Here is a 23950-nt window from a genome sequence, read left to right as displayed (position 1 = left end):
CTAATAAGAGATTTCAGCAAAGTTTCAGGACACAAGATAAACATACAAAAATCAGTTGGATTCCTTTACACCAACAAAGAGAACCTCAAAGAGGAAATCACCAAATCAATACCATTTACAACAGCCCCCAAGAAGATAAAATACTTAGGAATAAATCTAACTAGACACGTAAAAAACCTACACAATGAAAACTAAAAGAAACTACTGCAAGAATCCAAGAGACCTGCCTAAGTGGAAAAACATATCTTGCTCATGGATAGGTAGACTCAACATTGTGAAAATGTCAATTCTTCCCAAAGCGATTTACAGATACAATGCAATCCCGATTCAAATTCCACCGGCATTTTTCAATGAGATGGAGAAACAAATCACCAACTTCATATGGAAAGGGAAGAGGCCCCGAATAAGTAAAGCATTACTCAAGAAGAAGAACTAAGTGGGAGGCCTTGTACTACCTGATTTTAGAACTTATTATACTGCCATGGTAGTCAAAACAGCCTGGTACTGGTACAACAGATACATAGATCAATGGAACAGAATTGAGAATCCAGACGTAAATTCATCCACCTATGAGCAGCTAATATTTGACAAAGGTCCAAAGTCCGTTAACTGGGGAAAAGACAGTCTCTTTAACAAACAGTGCTGCAAAAAACTGAAACAAGACCAATACCTCACACCATGCACAAAAACTAACTCAAAATGGATAAAAGACTTAAATATACAATAAAAAATGAGGAAGATCATGGAAGAAAAAATAGGGACAATGCTAGGAGTCCTAATACATGGCATAAACACAATATGAACCATAAGTAACAATGCACAAATACCAGAAGAGAGACTAGATAATTGGGAGCTCCTAAAGATCAAACACTTATGCTCATCAAAAGACTTCACAAAAAGAGTAAAAAGACAACCTACAGACTGGGAAAAAAATTTTTGCTATGACAAATCTGATCAGCATCTAATCTCTAAAATCTGTAAGATACTGCAAAACCTCAGCAACAAAAAGACAAATAACCCAATTAAAAAATGGGCAAAGGATATGAACAGGCACTTCACCAAAGAAGATATTCAGGCAGCTAACAAGACACATGAAGAAATGCTCATGATCATTAGCCATTAGAGAAATGCAGATCAAAACTACAGTGAGATATCATCTCACCCAATGAGGCTAGCATTGAGTCAAAAAACACAAAATAATAAATGCTGGAGGTTGTGGAGAGACTGAAACACTTACACACTGTTGGTAGGAATGTGAAATGGTACAACCACTTTGGAAATCGATTTGGCGCTTCCTTAAAAAGCTAGAAATAGAAGTACTATACGATCCAGCTATCCTGTTCCTTCGAATATATCCTGGAGAAACAAGAGCCATCACACGAATAGATATATGCACACCCATGTTCACTGCAGCACTATTCACGATAGCAAAAAGATGGAAACAACCTAGGTGCCCATCAACGGATGCATGGATAAACAAATTATCGTATATCCACACAATGGAATACTACGCAACGATAAAGAACGACGATGAAGCCCTGACACATCTTACAACATTGAGGAATCTGGAGGGCATTATGCTGCGTGAATTTAGTCAGTCATCAGAAGGACAAATATTGTATAAGACCACTATTAAAAGAACTCAAGAAAAGGTTTTAACACAGAAAAAAACATTCTTTTGATGGTTATGAGGGTGGGAAGGGAGAGGGAGGGTGGGGAGGGAGGGGGAGGGTTATTTACTAACTAGATAGTAGATAAGAATTATCTCAGGTGAAGGGAAGGACAGCACGCACTACAGGGGAAGTCAGCACAACTGGACTAAACCAAAGCTAAGAAGTTTTCTGAATACAATCAAACACTTTGAGGGACAGAGTAGCAGGGGTAGGGGTCTGGGGACCATGCTTTCAGGGGACATCTAGGTCAACTGGCATAACAAAGTTTATTAAGAAAATGTTCTGCATCCCACTTTGGTGAGTGGCGTCTGGGGTCTTAAAAGCTTGCAAGCGGCCATCTAAGATGCATCCGTTGGTCCCAACCACCTGCAGTAAAGGAGAATGAAGAACACCAAACACACAAGGAAAGTACTAGCCCAAGAGACAGAATGGGCCACATAAACCAGAGACTTCATCAGCCTGAGACCAGAAGAACTAGATGGGCCCGGCTACCACCAATGACTGCCCTGACAGGGAACACGACAGAGAGTCCCTGATGGAGCAGGAGAAAGGTGGGGTGCAGAACTGAAATTCCAGTAAGAAGACCAGACTTAATGGTCTGACTGAGACTGGAGGATCCCTGGAAGGCATGGCCCCTGGATTCTCTATCAGCCCAGAACTAAAACAATTTCTGAGCCCAACTCTTCAGAGAGGGATTGGACTGGACTGTGGACATAAAGTGATACTCGTGAGGAGTGTGCCTCTTGGCTCAAGTAGATATAAGACACTAAACGGGCAGCTTCTGTCCGGAGATGAGATGGGAAGACGCAGAGGGTTACGAGCTGGTTGAATGGACATGGGGAATCAGGAGAAAAGGAGGAGTGCGCTGTCACAGTATGGGGAGAGCAATTAGGGTCACATAACAATGTATATATAAATTTTTGTATGGGAGACTAACTTGAAATGTAAACTTCATTTAAACTACAATAATAAAAAAAAAGAAATGGGATATGATTTAAACAATAAATCTAATGATCTCTCTCTTAAAAAGGCTCCTCTGGAAATTCTCTTAACAATCAGTAACGGAATAAAGAGGACTGGCAATTAATATAATCCTGCCTCACATTTCTTTGTCCAGATGGGCCATATCTTATTTCTTGGCCTGAAAGAATCTTGCAGGAAAAAAGTTACTGAGGAGCGTCTATATTCCTGTGCTGTCAGGACTTTCCTGGGGAAGGCTGGTGTTTAATTACAGCAGAACCCTCCCTGAACAGCAGGACTCAGATGAACCATCATGATACCCAGCAGCGTTTGCCACACTAAATCCTTCCTGCAAGATCAGCTGAGGCGAAACATGCCTTACAAGGACTTTAAATGCTTGAAACGTACAGCAAGACAGATAAAAAGCGATGGTCCAATATCTGTAGTGAATTCCCCTTTACTGGAAGATTATTTTAGGAAGAAAGTTCTTCCCATAGCCCTTGGAGCACCAGGTCACCTTCAGGGCTTGTTTTATTGCAGGTTTTCAAGTGCAGTCGACAGTGTAGTGCCTGAGAGTACCGGTCTGGCATCTGGCTACTTTGGTTGGTTCCTGGCCCCCCAACTCACTATCTCTGTGTCCTGTGGAAGCCCCTTAACCCCGCTGGGCCTCAGTTTCCTCATCTGTACACGGCGAATAAACAACATTGGCATCTATCTATCTATCTCACATCAAGTGCCCACAACAGAGCCCGGCTCACAGTCTGTGCTCCACAGCCATCACCGTCACTCTGTCCTCATGGCATCCCTGTGATTTCTGCCACATCTGAGTACCACTTGCATGATTATTTAAAAGTTTTCTTCAAGTCAACTTGTTTTTACTTAAATAAATTCATATTAAAAAACCACTCAAATCACTGTTGTTATTAGTAGTTATGTTTTTCTAATACGTAAAATATTAGAAATGTGTATGTAGTGTGATCATCAAAAAAGAACTGTGCAGTACTTAAAATATGTAAGAATGTGCAAAAATAAAACTATGGAAAAAATCTGCATGTGATTTGAGAAGGCCAGATGGATAAGAGGAGCAGCTAATATACGCAGCTATTAAAATAGGAAATGTTGGTCTGCACACACCCTTAAACCACTTCTGTGGCTTCAGCAGCACATGTAACCACACTGTGGGAAATGCTGTTCACCCAATCCAGAACCTATCTCCCAAGCATCTGCTCTGTGCACACCAAATGCTGGGAACTGGAGGGGGGCACACCCCGCCCCGTGCATAAGGACCAGTTAGAAACTCCCCACTGCCCCCAGTAAATGAGCTCAGCAGTGCAGAGGGGGCCAGCTAGCATAGCCGACTAGTCCTTGAAGGGTGCAGTGGCTCACAGGGACTGCCAGATGCAGTAACCACGTGGCAGAATCTCAAAGCTCCCCAAGAGAAGTAAACTCGGAAACCAGAACCTGAACCAGGGTTTGCATTTCAGACACATTTACAAAGAAAAGGAAAAGGGACATGCCTGGCAGAGCGCCTGCAGCTGCTCTCCGGGTATCACCATCAGCTTTGTCCAGCCCAGACTTCTTCTGAGAACCAGAACCTAAGTGTCCTGGGCCTAATGGGAAGAAAATGCTTACCTTCTCTGCATGATCTTCGAAAGGTCAAGGTAGCATCGATTTCATTCTTAATCTTGATCAAAGCATCCAATACCATAGGACCACATCTGGGAAAGAAAAAAGCCCAGTTGTATTTGTGTAAAGTTCAACCTCCCTGTACTTTATCCTCATATGACTCAGACACCTGGATAGATGATTTTTTCCAGTTTTATTTTTGTACATTCTTACAAATTTTAAGTGCCACGCAGTTCTATTTTGATGATCACACTGCATATCCATTTCTAAGAAATGGAACGCTAAAGAGATAGAGAAGTATTTAGGCTAAAAAACAACTTCTATATACTGTTAAGCTTTTGTTTTTGTTTCTTTTAAAGTTCCCTGCATAGTTTCCCCTAATAATTTATTTTAAACTTTAGTTTTATCTTTAGGATCTAGACAATCTGTTGTTAGGTGCCACTGAGTTGGTTCGGACTCATAGCAAACCCTGTGTACAACAGAACAAAACACTGCCTGGTCCTGCATCATCCTCACAATCGTTGTTAAGCTTGAGCCCACTGTTGCAGCCACGGAGTCAATCCATCTCACTGAGGTCTTCCTCTTTTTCACTGATCCTCTACTTTACCAAGCGTGATGTCCTTCTCCAGGGACTAGTCCCTCTGATAACATGTCTGAAGTATGTGAGACGCAGTCTCGCCATCCTCGCTTCTGAGGAACATTCTGGCTGTACTTCTTCCAAGACAGAACTGTTCATTCTTCTGGCAGTCCATGGTGTGTTCAATATTCTTTACTAACATCATAATTCAAAGGCATCAATTCTTCTTCAGTCTTCCTTATTCACTGTCCGGCTTTCGCACGCATATGAGGCAACTGAAAACACCATGGCTTGGGTCAGGCACACCTTGGTCTTTAAAGTAACGTCTTTGCTTTTTAACACTTTAAAGAGGTCTTTTGCAGCAGGTATGGCCAATACAACGCATCGTTTGATTTCCTGACTCTTGCTTCCATGGGCCTTGATTGTGGATTCAAGCAAAATGAAATCCCTGACAACTTCAGTGTTTTCTCCATTTATCATGATGTTGCTTCTTGGTCCAGTCGTGAGGATTTTTTTTTTTTTTTATGTTGAAGTGTAATCTATACCGAAGGCTATAGTCTTTGATCTTCATCAGTAAGTGCTTCAAGTCCTCTTCACTTTTAGAAAGCAAGGCTGTGTCATCTGCATATTGCAGGCTGTTAATGAGTCTTCCTTCAATCCTGATGCTGTGTTCTTCATATAGTCCAACTTCTCAGATTATTTGCTCGGCATACAGATTGAATAAGTATGGTGAAAGGACACAACCCTGACACACACCTTTCTTGACTTTAAACTACTGTAAAAATGGCTTGGGGGTAGTGTGTGACCTCCTCTAACTTCACAATGGGGAAGGAGAACCAAAACTAACAGCCCAAGGCTGATTCCTATGAGGCGGAGGTCAGACATGCCTCCTCTCTCCACCATCTTTACCAATTCTGACACTAACCATCCCCCCTCACAGTACTCTCTACTTTTCTGCTGGGTTCCATAATTCATTACAATGACCACACAGAACTCACAGACAATACTCACGATTATGGGGTTTATTAGGGAAGTAAACAGGTTACAATTCAGGCTCAGGAACACTCAAGAATACATTCTTCCATCAAGAGAGCCTCTTCTCAGCCATGCTCACAGGCACGCCTCTCCTTGGCCCTAGGCCTCTGCTCAAAGGTACTCAGGTTTCTCTCTCCATGGGCCAAGTCTTTCCTGCCACAGCTTCTCACTGTCTTCAGGGCTACAGCTTGCGCGAGCTCGCTCTCTCATCTTCTACTTCCAGGATCTTCTCAGTGCAGGGATCCCGGGTCCAAAGGATGAGCTCTCTGCTCCTGGCTGTTCTTCCCTGGTGGTGGTAGGATCCTCCTCTCTGCTCTGGAATTGGCTCCCTTTTAAGGCAAAACTGACACCAATCCCCCTGGTGAGCTGCAATCACCCTATCACACAGTCCTGCCCAATCACCTGGGTGGGAGTTGCAAGATCACGGCTAGAAAGGCCACACACAAGATTAATTAATTGTACCACAACCACTCAGTATCCCCTTGTTCTATTTGAACGACTGCCTCCTGGTCTATGTACAGGTTCCTCATGAGCACAATTAAGTGGTCTAGAATTCCCATTCTTCACAATGTTATCTATAATTTGTTATGATCCACACAGTCAAATGCCTTTGCATAGTCAAGAAAACACAGGTAAACATCTCTCTGGTATTCTCTGCTTTCAGCCAGGATCCATCTGACATCAGCAATGATATCCCTCATTCCACATCCTCTTCTGAATGTGGCTTGAATTTCTGGCAGTTCCCTGTTGATGTACTGCTGCAACTGCTTCTGAATGATCTTCAGCAAAATGTTGTGTGATATTAATGATATTGTTTGACAATTTCTGCATCCTTTTGGATCACCTTTCTTTGGAATGGGCACAAATATGGATCTCTTCTAGTTGGCCTGGTAGCTGGCTTCCAAATTTCTTGGCATAGATGAGTGAGCACTTCCAGTGCTGCATCTGTTTGCTGAAATATCTCAACTGGTATTCTGTCAATTCCTGGAGGCTTGTTTTTCACCAATGCCTTCAGTGCAGCTTGGACTTCTTCCTTCAGTACCATCAGTTCTTGATCATGTTACCTCCTGAAATAGTTGAACATTGATCAATTCTTTTTTGGTACAGTGACTGTGTATTCCTTCCATCTTCTTTTGATGCTTCCTGCTTTGTTTAATATTTTTCTGGTAGAATACTTCACTATTGCAACTCAAGACTTGAGTTTTTTTTTCTTCTGTTCTTTCAGCTTGAGAAATGCCAAGCACGTTCTTCCCTTTTGGTTTTCTAACTCCAGGTCTTTTCACATTCCATCGTAATACTTTACTTTGTCTTCTCAAGCCGCCCTTTGAAATCTTCTGTTCAGCTCTTTTACTTCATCATTTCTTCCTTTTGCTTTAGATACTTGACGTTTAAGAACAAGTTTCAGAGTCTCTTCTGACATCCATTTTGGTCTTTTCTTTCTTTCCAGTGTTTTTAACGACCCCTTGCTTTCTTCATGTATGATGTCCTTGATGTCATTCCACAACTTGTCTGGTCTTTGGTCATTAGTGTTCAATGCATCAAACTTGTTCTTGAGATGGTCTCTAAATTCAGGTGGGATATACTCAAGGTCTAGACAATAAATATCTAGACAATAAATCTAGACAATAAACAGCTTTAAATGATTACTAAATAATAAGCAATATATAACCATGATAGAAAATGTGGTACAGTGAATAACAATCAATCACCCATAGTCCCCTAAATCAGATCATTCTGAGTGTTCTGGTGGACATGGGGGAGTGGTGTGGTGGCACAGGTGTCAGCACTTGTGGGAAAATAAATTTTTGTTCTTTAAAGCCACCCACTTCTGGTATTTGTGTCACAGCACCAGTAGCTAAGAAAGACACCTACATATTTACCATTTCTGGTGTTTCTCATTCCTTCCCAAAGAGGTGAGTTGCTGCCTGGTATTACTTTTCTTTAGCCCAAATAACTTGTAGCATTTTATGCAGCACAAGTCTTCTGACTATAAATTCTTTTATATTTTGTTTTTCTGAGAATGTCTTTGTCTTGAAGGATCTTTTTACTGAATATAGAATTCTAGGTAGACAGTGTTTTACTTGAAGCACATTAAAGATGACTTTTCACTGTCTTTTGGCCTTCAGTTTCTGAACAAAAGCCAGGGATCATGCATATTTTTGTTCACCTGTATGTAATGTGTTGTATTCCTCTGGCTGCTTTCAAGACTTTCTTTGGTTTTCAGCAATTTAACTATGATGTGTCCAGCTGTAGTTTTCTTTGCGTTTATCCTGCTTGGGGTTCACTAAGCTTCTTGAATATGTAAATTGTATCTTTCACAAAGCTTGGGAAATTCTTGGCCCTTAGTTCTTCGAATATATGTTCTGCCCTATTCTCCCACTCCACTCCAATTATATGCATTTTAGATCTTTTGGTACTATTCCATACATGATTAAAAAATCTTTTTAAAAAATCTTTTTTTCTCTCTTATGAACAGATCATTCTACTGGTCTATCTTTAAGTTCACCGAATCTTCCGTAATTTCAAATCTGTTAAGCCTATCCAGTGAATTATTTACTTCAAATATTGTATTTTTCAGTTCTAGATTTTTCATTTGATTCTTCTTTTAATAGTTTCTATTTCTCTGCTGATATTTCCTATCTCATTATAAGCCTATTTTCCTTCAAGTATAGTTATACTAACTACTCTAAAATCCTTGTCTGCTAATTCCAACTGGGTCACCTCAGGGTCAGTCTCTACTAATTGTCTTTACTTGAGTATGGGCCGTATTTCACTGTTTCTTCATATGACTAGTAATTTTGGAATGTATGATGGACACTGTATATTACATGCTACAGAAACTCTAGATTGTATCATGGTCCTCTGAAGAATGTTGATTTTTTTTTTTTTTGTTCTAGCAGGTAATAAATATGGCTGAACTCAAGATTTGGGTAGAGGTCATTAACAAAATTTGGGCTCCCCTTTTGTGGTCCGAAGATTTTTTTTCTCAATTTCCAGTTGCAGTGGTAGCCCCCAAATGTAGTCTCTAGATTATTCAAGCTAGTAACACTGTGGTTTTCTACCCAAGTTTTACTCCTTGTACCTCCTACACCAAATGGGGCCTGCCCTCAGGCAAGAACAGTTTACTCATCCAGTGAGGTTCCTTTCTTCTAAGTGTCAACTCCCCCACCAGTATCTGCCTACTCTCGGTTACTTGCCAGTGTCTTCAGGTAGTTGTTTCTTCTTCTATTTCGTCCAGAGTTGTTTATAGTTATTTGTGGAAGGGTTATTCTGATGAGAGCTACTCTGCCATTACTGGAAGGGGTCCCAAACATTCTTTTAATTTTTTTATCATTAAAAAATAAGTTATCAATTTAACACTTCTAGTTTTAGTCAAATTCTGTAAGTTTTGATTTGCAAGGTTTTTACTTTCTAAATAGTTGGTGATATTTTTTATACTCTCCCTGGTCAAATAGTTTTGAGGAATGCTTTTAATTTATATTTTTAATATAAATTTTTAGTTTTATTGTATTATGGTCAGAAAATGTGGCCTGTACTATTTTTGATTCTTCAAATTTTACTAAGGATTTTTGGTTGCCGAGTATTTGATAATTCTATTTGAGAAGAAGGTATTGTAGGGAACAAAGTATAATATACATCAATTAATTCTACCTTATTAATAACATCTGTGTTGACACAGAAAGTCCAAAAAAGCATATTACTGGTTTTCACACTCTTTTTGGTGCTATGGAAGCTTTTGTTCAAATGAAATAGAATGTTTATTCCTTTACAAATAAAACAGATCAAAGAACAGTTCTGATTGTATTCCGGGTGGTAGGGTGGAACAGTGGGAGGCTAGAGCCTAACTCACTAGATTCTCCTTTCCCCCTTTCCACATGTGGCATTCCTAAGAAACTTCTAGGGATCTGACGTGTTTGAAACAGGGCTTCCAAACCCTGCTGAGAATTTGCATTCTAACAAGTTCCCAGGCGATACTAATGATGCTGGTTAGGGACCAATTCTGAGAACCACTAGTAGAGCAACGGTTCTTAGAATTTATAATACATAAGAATCACCTGGGGATCTTGTTAAACTATAGACTGTGATTCAGTATATCTGGGGTGGAAATGTAAATTCTCAGCAGACTTTGAACTGGAATGGAACAGCTTGAAGCCCTGGTTTGAAATTTAGAATAGAAAAGGGAGATTTTTACTTAAAAAAACAAAAATAAAACTTCTTGCCGTTGAATCGATTCTGACTCATAGCAACCCTGTAGGACACAGATGAACTGCCCCATAGGGTTTCCAAGGAGCGCCCGGTGGATTCGAACTACCAAGCATTGATAAGCAGCTGAACTCTTAACCACCACACCACCAGGGCTCCATTTTTTACTTAGGAGAGAGTGTATTTGCTTGTTAAATTAAGCACATAAATTATATTAAATTAATATCTGCCTCTCTGTAACTTCTACCTAAGATTCATATTTCTCCAGAGGTAGGCAGATACAGGATAAATTTTTCTATTCTCTTTTCCACATGTTCTTTATATATGTGAAGTCAGTCTTCTCTTCTACTGGCTAAATATCATTCAAAATTTCTCCTAAGATATATTTTTTGGATCCTCACTCCAGGTTCTACTTTGCTGAGCTTTTTGATCTACAAAAGACTACACAGATGCTCACTCAGATTTTTCCTAACTGTTAAGAGTCTGAGTACAGAGAGGTCACTTTTTCCCATAATCTAAGTATTACACTTTTATTAAAGCATTCTAGGACTGTATGAGCTTACATATGTATATGTTTATGTATGCATGTTTTTAAAACACTGCTGGCTCATAATGTGACCGTGGTCAACAACTCCCACCCCCAGGTCTTTCACATGTGGCTTGCCATCAAATTAAGCTTCCTTTGTTATATATGTGAGCATCTAATTTTTACCTTAAATTGAGAACTCACAGATTTACTACCATATGATAGCTTCATCTTAGTTGGATTCTAGAATTCTATCTGCCCTTACTATTATAAACCTTGTATTTGTCATCCCTTCAGGTTTATGTCATACACCAATTTGCTAAATATGCTTTTTATATCTTTATACAAGTCACTGATAATAATGCTGGGCAGGTCAGAGTTGACAGACTACTAGACGCCATTCTCAAAGATCATACTGTAGTGCATGTTCTATACACGTTAGGAAAAAAGTATTATTGTTAAACGTTACGATGATACATTAGTAATACAGTAAATAAAAGACTTTCTGCAGTGCACAAGTTAGGAACACTATCAATTTGGTTCTCCCAATGAAAAGCTGTAGTTTCTCATCAATATTATAAAAAAATAGAATTATAGGTTGTGATAGGCAGAATAATGGCCCCCCAAAGATGTCCATGTTCTAATCTCCGGATCCTGTGAATATATTACCTTATAGGACAAAAGAGAATTTGCAGATGTGATTAAGGCTAAGGACCTTGGGATGGGGAAGGTATCCTGGATTACTTGGGTGGGCTCAATGTAATCACATGAATCATTAAAAGCAGAGACTCTTTCCTGGCTGTGGTCAGAGGGAAACGTGACTATGGAAGAAGAGTGGTTCAGAGTGATGTGATATGAAGAAGAACTCGACCTCCTGTTGCTGGCTTTGAAGATGGAGGAAGGGCTCAACAAGCTAGGGAAGGCAGCAGCCTCTAGAAAATGGGAACAGCCTTCAGTTTAGTGCCAGCAAGGAATCAGGACCCTCGGTCCTACATTCCCAAGGAACTAAGTTCTGCCAACAACCTGAATGAGTAGAAAATAGATTCTTCTCTAGTCTCCAGAAAGGAAAGTAGCCTGCTGATACCTTGATTTTAGTCTGGTGAGGACTGTACCAGACTTCTGACCTACAGAAGTGTAAGATAATAAATTTGTGTTTTTTAAGGCTAAGTTTATAGTAATTCGTTATGGCAAGAACAAAAAACAAAGGTCCAGAATAATTTTAACATTTTATCCATATCCCCACCTTGTCTTTTCACCATCCCAGCCAAGTTTATGGTGTTTAGTATTATTATAGGCTACATAAGTCCAGATATAGAAAATGTACATGAAAACATTCAGCATTGTAAAATGGACAATGTGCTAAAAGACTTCAAATACTATGCATAAAGGCAACTCTACTAGTATTCCTAGAAATCTGTCAAAATTTCATTTGAGGGAAGGAAAGGGATTTTACAAAGTTATTTTTCTTTGCATTATCTTTCTGAATCAGGTGCCTACCTCTGTCTTGTTTTAAAAACAGATGACAAATTCTAGCACCAATGGGTGACTTCAGATTTTTAACCCTTCCAAGGCTGGGAAAGCATGTCCCTCAATCTAATCAAGAACTCACCTTCACTTATCAAATACCTGGCTTTCACAGAGATACTCACTTATTCAGATCAATTTCATAAGTCTGCATGCGAGGTTTATCTCCAGCCTTATCTGGATCCCACCGATAGATGGCAAATTTCTTGATTTGGGGAGCTACGGCTGCAGCTGTCTGGGCCCCACGGCAGGCCTGAAATTTAAAAAGTTCACAAGAAGGAAAGAAAGAAATTATAAAAAAAGCAAGGTAAATCCTTCCATTTAGCTGGCATTATAAACTGCAACACTGGGTATAAATCCACACATTACTGACACAAAGTCTATTTCTCCAACACACAACAGTAAGCATCTATCACATACCAGGCATGGTGCTAGGGGCTGGTGATACAGCACTTAACAAAATCTCTGCCATCACAGAACTTACTTTATAGTAAGCAAGACAGAAATTAAATATTTACAATAAAGTGTAAAGAGTGATATTGATAGGAAAGTACTGGGTGCCTGGATGAATACAGCAGAGACGTGAAGTTAGTGAAGGCCTCACAAAGTGTTATTTAAGCTGAAGCTTGATGAATAGCGATTAAGGGAAAGGAGAACTGGGTGTTAGAGGTGTTAATGGCATGGTGGGGGAGAGCACAGTGCATCTGTGAGGAACTGAGAGAAGTGTGGCAAAAGGCAGGTGGCTTGAGTTGAGGAGAGGAGTGGCAGAGATGAGGAAGTCAAGAAGGACTTAAAGTTTTGATTTTATCCTAAGAACAATGAGAAGCTAAGAAAAATTTTACTCAGAAGTGAAATAATCATTTTTATTTTTTGAGAAAAATCTCACTGGTTTGAAGGGAGAACAGAGATCAGTCAGACATGATCTGGGGAAACCAGTTAGAAAGCTATTGCAGTTGTCAGAACAAGAGATAATGGTGTTTTTAGCTAGGGCAGAAAACAAGATAGAGAATACTGTTTATGTGAACTCAAGCAGGTTTAGGGACCTAACAGCTGAGTCCTCCTTTCTGTGACGATCCTACTACATCTTTCCAGCATTTACAGTCTTTGTCAATGGGCTCACACAGTGAGGGCCACCTCAGAGGATGCTGTGAGAGGGTCAGGCTAAGCTGTGGGCCTCTGCTTTCCCTCTGTCCTTCAACCAGAACAGTTTTTCCATAAGAACACATTTGAAAAAAGGGTGCTGTTGCTGAAAAAGAAAGTTTTATATTTGAATCCAAACTCATTTTTAAAGCCACTATTTATTACTGCCAGGAACTGTATTAAATGCTTTAGTTATTCCACTGAATCTTCATTTTAAAGATGAGAAAAACAAAGCTCAGGGATCAAGTGATGAACCCACAATGACAGAGCTGGTGAGTGGAGGAGTCAGGATTGGAACCCATGTCTACTGGGCTCCAGGCTTCATGTTCCTAAATGATGCTCTATCCTGTTTATTTGTGAATATTCTCAGGTCTCCTCTTGGTACTGTCCTCTCTTTAATTAGGTCCTAAACTCCTTGAGGGCACGAAACAGGTTGTATTTTACATCTCCCAGCGTACCTTGTTCAGGCCTCTGTACACAGCTCAATCTATGGTTAGGAAAAACTGAGGACATGAGCAAAAACTGAGCATTAGACCAATGTAAATATGTGGTTTACTTTAAATGTACCTTAGAAAGCTAAACAGTGCAACTTATATCAAGTCATTAACAAACAAAACCAAAGCACCCTCTGTATATGGCATTTACTTATAATGGCAAGTCAGCAGCTAAGTGGCCCTATTCCATAGTCCTTGAAGCCCTTTCCCGCTTTAACAGAAGAAACAAGGCAGAGACCATGCCAAGTCCTGATGAACCTCTCCTATGGGGATGAGAGAGGATTGCTCTTTGTCAATCCAAAGAGCTGAACTCTCTACTTGCATACAGAGCAATGCAAACTGTATTCCAGGCCAGCCAACTGTCTTATAAACTGCTAAGGAAAGTAGAAACTCTGAAGGTTCACTGTCTAATTACAAGAAATGCCACAGTAAAAAGTACTCACAAGTAAATGAAGCTAAAAATATAAATATTAGTGAGTCCCTGGGTAGTGCAAATGGTTAACGAGTTTGGCTGCTAACCAAAAGGTTGGAAGTTCGAATCCACCCAGAGGCACCTTGGAAGAAAGACCTGGTGGTCTACTTCCGAAAAGTCAGCCACTGAAAATCCTATGGAGCACAGTTCTCCTCTAACACACTTCGGGTCACCATGAGTGGGAACTGACACTCCAGCAACTTTTTTTTTTTTTAAATCAGTACCCTGAAGAAAATGAAAGTTAAGGTGACGATGAAAGCTTTGTTTGTCTTGTCACAAGCTGGCTAAGATAGTTAACAACACGGAAGTCATTTCTACCAACATATTTTTTACTGCTGTTAGTTGCTGTAGAGTCAGCTCTGACTCATGATGAGGGATCCCATTTCACAAAATAGGAAACAGGTGGCTAACGCCACCTTGTGGTATTTAAGAAGCAGCAGAGGAAGTAAGTGAAGAGAGGAACCCCTAGCAATCGCTAATCTGTGCTTCATTTCTATAATTCTGTCATTTCAAGAATGTTATATAAATAGAATCATCGAATATGTAACCTTTCGGTATTGGTTCTTTTCATTCAGCATAATTCCATGGAGATTCATCAACAGTGTGTTTCTTTTATTGCTAAGCAGTATTTATGGTAAGGATGTATCACAGTTGAAGCATTCACCCACTGAAGGACATCTGGGTTGTTTCCAGTTTCAGCCTACTATGAATAAAGCAGCTATAAATGTTCATGCACAAGTTTTCGTGTTAACATAAACTTTCGTTTCTCTGGGATAAATGCCCAAGAGTGCAAATACTGCCTTGTACAGCAGCTGCATGTAGTTTTGAAAGAAACTGCTAAACTCTTTCCCAGAGCGGGTAGCTGCTGTGCCTGAGGTAGGTAGTAGGCTAGAGGGGAAAATGCCTTTTAAAAATTGTGACTCCTCAAGTGGTTTTATTTTTTTAATTGAAACATTAATATAACTTGGACTTTAAACAGAATCTGTGCTTTGGCATTCTAAGCCAAAACTCTATGGTTCTAACGCCTGACTTAGTGGTACTGTTCATGTTCAGTATGCATCTGGATCTATCAAGCTCAGTTTTACTCCCACAAAGGCCTGTCAAGGCTGACTACAGTTACCTGCAGCAGGTCCTCACTTCAACACCTCTTTCCAATACTTAAGTATCTGTATCATGTCTAGTCTACAAAGATACCTGACCACCAAAACGGTTAGGAATGTTCAGAAATCATATGAATGGTGTGAGGAAACAGTCATGTAGGGATGCATCATAACTGAATATGATAAGGCAATAAACCTCAACATGAGTTTTAGGATCCCCCAAAGTGCCACTTCCCCACCCCCTCAACAATAATTCAAATTCACTTTAAGTTAACAAATATATTTTATACAACATTTGGTGGGGTGAGAGGAAGCTAACAAGAATGGAGAGAGAACATACTGAAATCAAAATGACCAGAGGTCATGGTTTAAACGTGATGAAGCTTTGCTCACCTTGAGGGCTGCACAGAGTAATCTAAAAATCTATTACACAGGTGGTGTGGTAGAAGTAAAAGTAGTAATAATAGTAATAATAACTGCTTTCATCGTGCCAAACTACGTGCCAAACCAAAAAACCAAACCCGTTGCTGTCAAGTTGATTCTGACCCTATACTCTTCGCATTTCCACAAGGAAAGCTGATTATTCCCAGTTAAAAGATGACGACAAGATCATAAACCAAAAGAGCCAGGATTCAAACACAGGTCATGTGACTCCAAAGCCCAACCTTTTAGACACTACAGCAGTGGTGAAAATGCAAACGCAAATAGAACAGCACAACAAGATAATTCCTTTCCCAAGCTGATCCAAGGAACAAAAGAAGTTGTTACTCTACTCATAGGATCAGTAACATCTTAGGCAATAGCTGGCCTAGACATACTTTCATACATTCACTTATTTGTTTAATAAATAATTGTGGCGTGCCTACTACGTCCCAGGGACTGTTCTAGGCCCTGGGGATCAAATACAAATAAGACAAATATTCGAACCTCATGAAGCTTACACAGTAATTGGGGGAGACACACAAATAAAACCTACAGTACGTCAGGCGGTGATAAACGCAACGGAGGAGAAAAAAAGGAAGGGGGATGGGGTCCCGAGAGTGGGGATGCTAGAGTTCTAAGTGGGACGGTCAGGGAATACATCACTGAAAAGGTGACAGCTGAGCAAAGCCCTGAAGCAGGTGAGGAAGCAAGCCATACATACACCTAGGGGAAGAGCAAATCAGGCATACGGGACACTGAGCACAAAGACCTTGAGGTGTGGTGTGTTTGAAGAGCAACAAAATGGTCAGTGTAGTGAGAATGGAATGAGTGCAGGGGACAGGAATAGGTGGTAAGATAAGGAAGATAATGAAAGAGCCAAATCATGTAGGGCCTTGTAAGGATTATGCCTTTTATTCTGAGTAAGATGGAAAACTGCTGGAAGGTTTGGAGCAGAGGAGTGACATAATCAGACTTAAGTTTTGAAAGGATCATTTGGTTGCTGTTTTGAGAATCAATTATAGAGATACAAAAATGGAAACAAGGACACCAGGTCTTAAGAAGTAATTGCAGTAACCAGCTAAGAGATGATGGTGGCTTGAACCAAGTTGGTGGTTATGGAGGTGGTGAGAAATAGTTTTTGGATACATTTTAAGATAGAAATTACAGGATTTGCTCATAGACTGGCTATGAGAATGAGGCAAAGAATCAAGAATGACTCCAAAATTTTCAACCCAAGCAATATGAAGGATGGAACTGCCATCAACTGAGACGGGAGGAGAAAGCTGATGTGTGTGCAGGGGTAGAGGGGTGGGGGAAGAGCAGAAGTGCCAGGATTCTGGTTTGAGGCAAGCAAAGCTTAAGGTGTATCTGAGACATCCATGTGGAGACTCTGAGAATGTAATTGAGTAACCATCTGAATATGCAGATCTGGGGCAAGGCCTGGGCTGAAGACATAGATTTGGGAGTTATCAGCACACAGGTAGAGGTAGCTAAAGCCCAGAAGAGTGAGTGTATATAGAGAAAAGAAGAGACCTAAGGACTGAGCCTCAATGTTCAGAGCTTCAGGAAATGAGGCGAAATCAGCAAAGGAAGAGAGAACAAACAGCCAGTGCAGGAGGTGGAAAACCTGGAGGCTGGGATGTCCTGGGCTCTATGAAGAAGAATGCAATATGCACATGACACAACTTTGCTTGCTGAAGGTAAAGAGGACTTGAAACATTTACTGATGATGATCAAAGATCACAGCCTTCAATACAGACTACACCTCAACATAAAGAAAACAAAAATCCTCACAATTGGACCAATAAACAACATCAGGATAAATGGAGAAAATATTGAAGTTGTCAAGGATTTCATTTTACTTGGATCCACTATCAATGCCCATGGCAGCAGCAGTCAAGAAATCAAACGACATATTGCATTGGGCAAATATGCTGCAAAAGACCTCTTTACCATTTTAAAAAGCAAAATGTCACCTTGAGGACTAAGGTGCACCTGACCCAAGCCATGGTATTTTCAATCGCCTCATATGTATGTGAAAGCTGGACAATGAACAAGGAAGACAAAAGATGAATTGATGCATCTGAATTATGGTGTTGGTGAAGAATACTGAATACACCACGGACTGCCAGAAGGATGAACAAATCTGTCTTGGAAGTACAACCAGGAGAAGCAAGGACAGTGAGACTTCGTCTCACATACTTTGGATGTTATCAGGAAGGACCAGTCCCTGGAGGACATCATGCTTGGTAATGGATCAGCGAAAAAGAGGAAGTTCCTTAATGAGATGGACTGACACAGTGGCTGCAACAATGGGCTCAAACATAGCAATAATTGTGAGGATGGCACAGGACTAGGCACTGTTTCGTTCCGTTGTACATAGCGTTGCTATGAGTCAGGACCAACTTGATGGTACCTAACAACATTTTCAAGGTTTATCCATGGACTGGTGTGTAGCAGAACTTCATTTCTCCTTATGGCTGAATAACACTCCATTGTACGTATATACCACATTTTGTTTATCTATTCAGCTGTTGATGGACACTGGAGTTGTTGCCACCTCTTGGCATTGTGAATAGTGATGCAATGAAAGTAGGCATACCTGTGTCTGAGTCTCTGCTTTCAGTTCTTTTGTGTATACACCCAGGAGTGAATTGCTGAGTCATGTGGTAATTCTATATTTAGCTTTTTAAAGAACCGCCAAATTGTTTTCCACAGCAGCTGCACTAGTTTACATTCCCACCAGCAATGTACGAGTGTTCCAGTTTCTCCACATCCTTGCCCAACACTTGGTATATTCTTTTTATTTTTTTAACAGTAGCCATCCTAGTGGGTGTGAAGTGATATCTCATGGATATGTTTTTTTAAGATAGGAGAAATTACAGCATGATTGTGTGCTGAGGATAATGATCTGATAGAGAAGGAAAAACTGTTAATGCAGGGGAGAGAGGAGAATTACTGGAGAGGCATCCTTGAATAGTGAGAAAGGCTGGGATCTAGTACACAGGCGAAGAGAGGAGTGCATTGCTAGTGCTCTCAGGTAACAGGAAAGAAAAGAGGGTATATGAGTAGAGGCAGCCAGGTGGGAAAAAATTTGAGTTTTTTCCCCTTGTTGCTTGCCCAGTAATTTATACTACAGATCCACAACGAAGGAGGGTTGTTCAAAAGCACGTCTATCTCAATCTACAAAACTAATGAGTATTCAGGGCAGAGAGTACATTTCTAGGAAATCTTGAGTAAGATTAACTTCATAGTTTGTATTTTAAGGGAGGAAGCAAGATAATCAACGACTGGACCGAACTGGACTGAGGATGAGAAGGGTGGATTCTGGACCATGCTGAAGGCCAGTTGTTGTTCCTGTAGGAAAACTTCTTTAGGGAGCAGACTTGGAGCTGGTCAGAACAGACAGAGATGTGGAGGCAGGAGAGGAAGGTGGGGAGGAATAGAGGAAGGCAAGGTGGTCTGTAAGAAGATGAGCCTGACTAACACAGAAAGTGCAGGCTTATTTCTGAAATGTGTGAGTGGCATTTATAATATTCAGAACTCAAGCTCCGGAGCATGGAAGACGTGCATTCAAATCCGGGCTCTACCACCTACTAGCTGTGTGTCCTTTGGCAAATTACTTAACCTCTCTGATCCTATAGTCTCCTTTGTAAATGGGTGGGGGATATTAATACCTACCTCAAAAAATTAGCTGAGGGTCAAGCCCTTAGCATAGCTTAGAAAATAATTTCTGCTTTTCAATACTGGCAAAATCATTAGTTCTTGTATTATTCTGATTGGCAGATTGGTATCCTAAGCCCTGTCAGTGCTAAGAGTATAATTAGAAACACAACTGTAAGTAGCTGGTCCCTGCCCTGAAGGAGTTCATAGTCTAAATGAATAAATAAGGCAACGCAAACAATAGTTAATGTATTACAGTTAAATACTTAAAGGCAGAACTGTGGTTCAGTGGTTCAGATTATATGCATAAAGGAATCCAGAAGTAAATTCTACTGTGTCTAGAGTCTTAGGACACAGGTAATACACCAAGCTCACTACTGATTCTTTTGCAGTGGCTTTTGTGGGTTTGAATGCATACTCCCATTTGAGGGACTTTATTTCTGTTGCTCTCAGGAGGCCTTGAAATGGCCCTGCCAGGAATTACAACACTGACCTATGAAACTAGCTTTTCCACACTTCATTCTTGGAAGAGGGGCCTGAGCTTTAGAACTCACTCTCACTGGTGGGGCTCTCACAACTTAACTGTTTGTTCAGCATCTATAAAAGGAACTGGCAAACAAGGTCACTATCAATCATCAATACTCAGAGGACATCAGCTTGAGGCTCTGGTAGGCAGACCTCTCCTCCATCTCCCCTTTCAGAAAGACTGATGCAGGAGTGAATGACTTATCCAAATTCACATACAGTATGTTGGAAAGAGCTAGGATCAAAAGGCAGGCCACGTGATGTTACGCAGCCTTAGTAAGCACTTAAGATGAGAGGTGTCCTCATGTAAGTGCAAGACACAAATCTGTTTTGGAAGAAGTACAGCCAAAATGCTCCTTGGAATTGAGGATAGTGAGACTTTGTCTCTCTTCCTTTGGACATGTGGACCAATCCCTGGAGAAGGATATCATGCTCGGTAGAGGGTCAGCAAAAGAGGAAGACCCTCAAGAGATGGACTGACCCAGTGGCTGCAATAATGGGCTCAAACATAGCAATGATTGTGAGGATGGTACAGGATTGGGCAATATTTCATTCTGTCATACATAAGGTTGCTATGAGTTGAACCAACTTCATGGTACCTAACAACAAGTACAAGAGGGGGAACGGAACTAATACTTCTCGTACGCCTAACACATGCCAGGATCCCTGCTAGTATTTCACATATTATGTCGAAAAAAAGTAAGTTTGGGTGCTGTATTTACCAGTTCTTGCGTGTGATACTTTAAGCATGTAAAAATTTTTCTTTCTAGAGCCTCAGTTTTCAAATCTTTAAAGAGGAGGTAAGAATTCCTGCTTGCCCACCTTACAGGGGTTGTTGAGGAGCTCAGAAGAAGAAACTCAAAAGGGATTTGTAAATCCTTGGTCCCTTATTAGAAAGCCCTGGTGGCACAGTGGTTAAAGCACCTGGTTGCTAATCGCCAGGTCAGTGTTTCGAACCCATTAGCCGCTCTCTGGGAGAAAGATGTGGCAATCTGCTCCCTTAAAGATTTACAATCTTGGAAACCCTATGGGGCAGTTCTACTCTGTCCTATACGGTCGCTATGAGTCAGAACTGACTCAACAGCAATGGGTTTGGTTTTTTGGGTTTTAGTCCCTTATTAAAGAGCCCTGGTGGCTCAGTGGTTGAGTGCTAAATGAAAGGTCAGCAGTTTGAACCCACCAGCTGCTCAGCGGGAGAAAGATGTGGCTATCTGTTTCCATAGAGATTTACAGCCTAGGAAACCCTACGGGACAGTTCTATCCTGTCCTATAGGGTCCCTATGAGTCGGAATTGACTTGACAACAAAAAGTTTATTTTTTTCCGAAGTCCCATATTAAGTAATGGTAATTTCCCTTCCTCTTCTAAGTGGGAAGGATACAGACAGGAAATGTGTAGTTCTCTAACAATACAAGTGATCTGAGAAAACCTATGAATGCACAATGAATTATGGATAAGAACAGAGCCAAGTTCTGTACCTATGTGAACCCTTGACAACTTTATTAGCTTGGTATTATTATAGCCCTGTTATAGACAAGGACACTAAGAGGATACCAGTGTAATTTTGGGTGACACTGGTTTAAGGAACCCGTCTTTCCTGCAGCCCCACACTGGGGAAGGGGTCCGGATCCTTCAAGGGCTGAGTGGATTTCCCCCCACTGCTCCCTTCCCATGCCCCTTCCCCAGCAATCCACCTGTCCTTTCTCTACCAAACCCGGTCCAGTAGCTCTTTACGGAGTCTTCAATCTTGTACTCTGGAGGAGTGAACTCGCTTCCCAGTTCCCATCTCTCACACTCCTGCAGGTCTTCCTTTTCCACAGTGGCAGAAAAAGGCCTTGGGACTCCAATGACTGGACTCGAATTCTAGTTTCACCAGTCACTCGTTTGCCATGTGACCTTGAGCAATTCAAGTCTTTTCTTTGAACTTTAAAAAAAAAAAAAACAACTCTAAAATTTCGCCCACGCCTGACCCACTGCCATGAGGCTCAGGAGAATAAAGGACAAGGATACTCCAGATCAAAACCAAATCACTGGGCAGGTGTGAGGGGGTCTCCCCCTTTCTGAGGCGTTGTCCTGTGCTCCCTCAACTTCTGTTTCTCCTGCTGCCCCCTCAGCTCCAAGATGTCTCTGTGACCTTCAAATCTCCCCTCTCCCCTAGGTCCCGGAGCTCACCTGCAGGCAGGCTGCGCCAAGGGTCGTGGCCGGGAACCTGCGCCTCAAGGAGACTCCAACCACGGCTGCCATTTTGGCTCCTGACGTCAAGCCCCACCCCTTCGCTGTCCGCCCGCGTCCCACCAACACCGCGACACCGAGCCAGCGTCCAACCCGGACCCGCTAGCTGCGTAGGAACCACCGAGTGCGAAGTGATTTCCGGTTTTTCCGGCGGAGGGAGGGCGAAGAAAGCCAGTAAGAGCATGCGCAGTTGCGGACTACTCAGCGCATGCCCATTTGGATGCCCGGCCTCCCAGTTTACTAAGGTGACCTTCCCAGAGGAACGGAGGGGAAGACGGCCAAAAGAGGGTGGGACTAAGACCAGGAGAAGGCGGAGCGATTACTTCGAGTCCCTCCCCCGATTTTAACCCTTCTCTTTATGAAAGGAGACCGGGTGTCGCAGTGGTTAAGCGTTCGGTTGCTCACCAAAAGGTCGCAATTCGAATCCACTAGCCGCTCCTCTGTAAACCCTATGGGCGCAGTTCCACTCTGTCCTAGAGGGTCGCTACGAGTTGGAATTGACTTGATGGCAACGGTTTTTCTTTTTTTCCTTTCTTTCTGAAAACTTGCCATTCACATCACTCTGTGGCTCTGTGGCTTTAGTCAGACATTTCTGTTAGATACGATGCTGTTTGCCTAGTACTGTACAGATGTTAGCACTGAGACTCCGTGGTTCGGAGAAGCCCCTCAGTCTCTGGTAAATCGGGACGGTTGGTGAATGAACTGAGGTGATTTCAAAGGTGATCGGCAAAGCTGTCATTCATTCATGCATCCATTCATTCGAACATACGTATCGATTATCTACTATGTGCCAGGCGCTAGGCGCTGGGATGTTAGAGTGAGCAAGCTGGTCACAGTCATTACCCTCACTGAGGTGGAGATGAGCAATTACAATTGGCAATTACTATCCAATGAGCTCTGTTCTGTAGAACAGGTGAGCATAGAGCACCTAGACTTTGGGGCTTAGCCGTTTAGTGTCAGAAACTGTTTTTTGAGCACCTAAAAAGATCCCCAAAACCAGTTATCATCAAGCATATTCCTACTCATGGTGACCCCATTGTGTCCGACTGGAACTGTGCTCCACAGCATTTTCAGTGGCTGCCTTTTTGGAAGCAGACAGATAGGGCTTTCTTCTGAGGTGCCTCTGGGTGAACTCAAACCTCCAGTCTTTTAGTTAACAACTGAGTGGGTTAACTGTTTGCACCCACTATGTGCCAGACGTTATCATCCAAATCTTCATTTAATCTCCACAACAGTCCCGTGAGAGAATATTTTTTTTTTAGTCTTTGTTTTTGCCATCTCAGCTGCTTTTTCCAGACCCCGCAGTGGGTCATCTCAGAGCCCACTCACTCTGGGGATTTAATTACCTTGTGCAGGGCACCTGAGTCCTCCAAGTCACTGGGTCTCTTCAGTCCCCTCAGGCATTTATGTAGGTAGTTAACCTGGCAAGTACCTGTGTTTCCCAGGAATGATGGTTTTTCTTCCCTGCCAGTTGTTTTTTGACATATGAAGGACACCTTTTTGTAGTCTTTGGTTTCCAGATTCACAGCTCATCTCGATGCCACTGGAGAAATTAAAAAAACTAGATGAGTTGGTTAGATGGGCCTGAGATTCTGGATTCCTCAGCTGGAATTTGGCTACATTGCTAGTGTGGCCTTATTACAGGAAGTGTGTAGTAAGGCCATGAGAAACAGCCTAAACCCTTTGGGCTAACCTTGAATGTTCCCCTCACAGCCCAGGGTCAAGGTGACCTTGGACAAGTCCCTTCCCATCTCTGGCCTATAGCTTTCTTGCCTGTAT

The 23950-nt window shown here is 41.5% G+C and overlaps 1 protein-coding gene across 1 annotated transcript in view; it reads right to left on the bottom strand.

Annotated features, from left to right (window-relative positions):
- SDHB (succinate dehydrogenase complex iron sulfur subunit B) overlaps nucleotides 1–22316 on the bottom strand; it is a 35186-nt gene extending 12870 nt beyond the window's left edge. Inside the window, exons 1-3 of the mRNA XM_004377206.1 lie at nucleotides 22112–22316; nucleotides 12250–12377; nucleotides 4266–4351 (exon numbers count right to left, since the gene is read on the bottom strand). Coding sequence (XP_004377263.1) covers nucleotides 4266–4351; nucleotides 12250–12377; nucleotides 22112–22183 — 286 coding nt within the window. The 5' untranslated portion in view covers nucleotides 22184–22316. The remainder of the gene's footprint in view (nucleotides 1–4265; nucleotides 4352–12249; nucleotides 12378–22111) is intronic.
- Nucleotides 22317–23950: the final 1634 nt, after the last annotated feature.

This window comes from Trichechus manatus, unplaced genomic scaffold (assembly GCF_000243295.1).
Source record: "Trichechus manatus latirostris isolate Lorelei unplaced genomic scaffold, TriManLat1.0 scaffold00048, whole genome shotgun sequence".
In the NCBI taxonomy this organism is placed as follows: domain Eukaryota; kingdom Metazoa; phylum Chordata; class Mammalia; order Sirenia; family Trichechidae; genus Trichechus; species Trichechus manatus.
The sequence above is the reverse complement of the archived record's forward strand: the minus strand, read 5'-3'. Positions and strand labels throughout refer to the sequence as shown.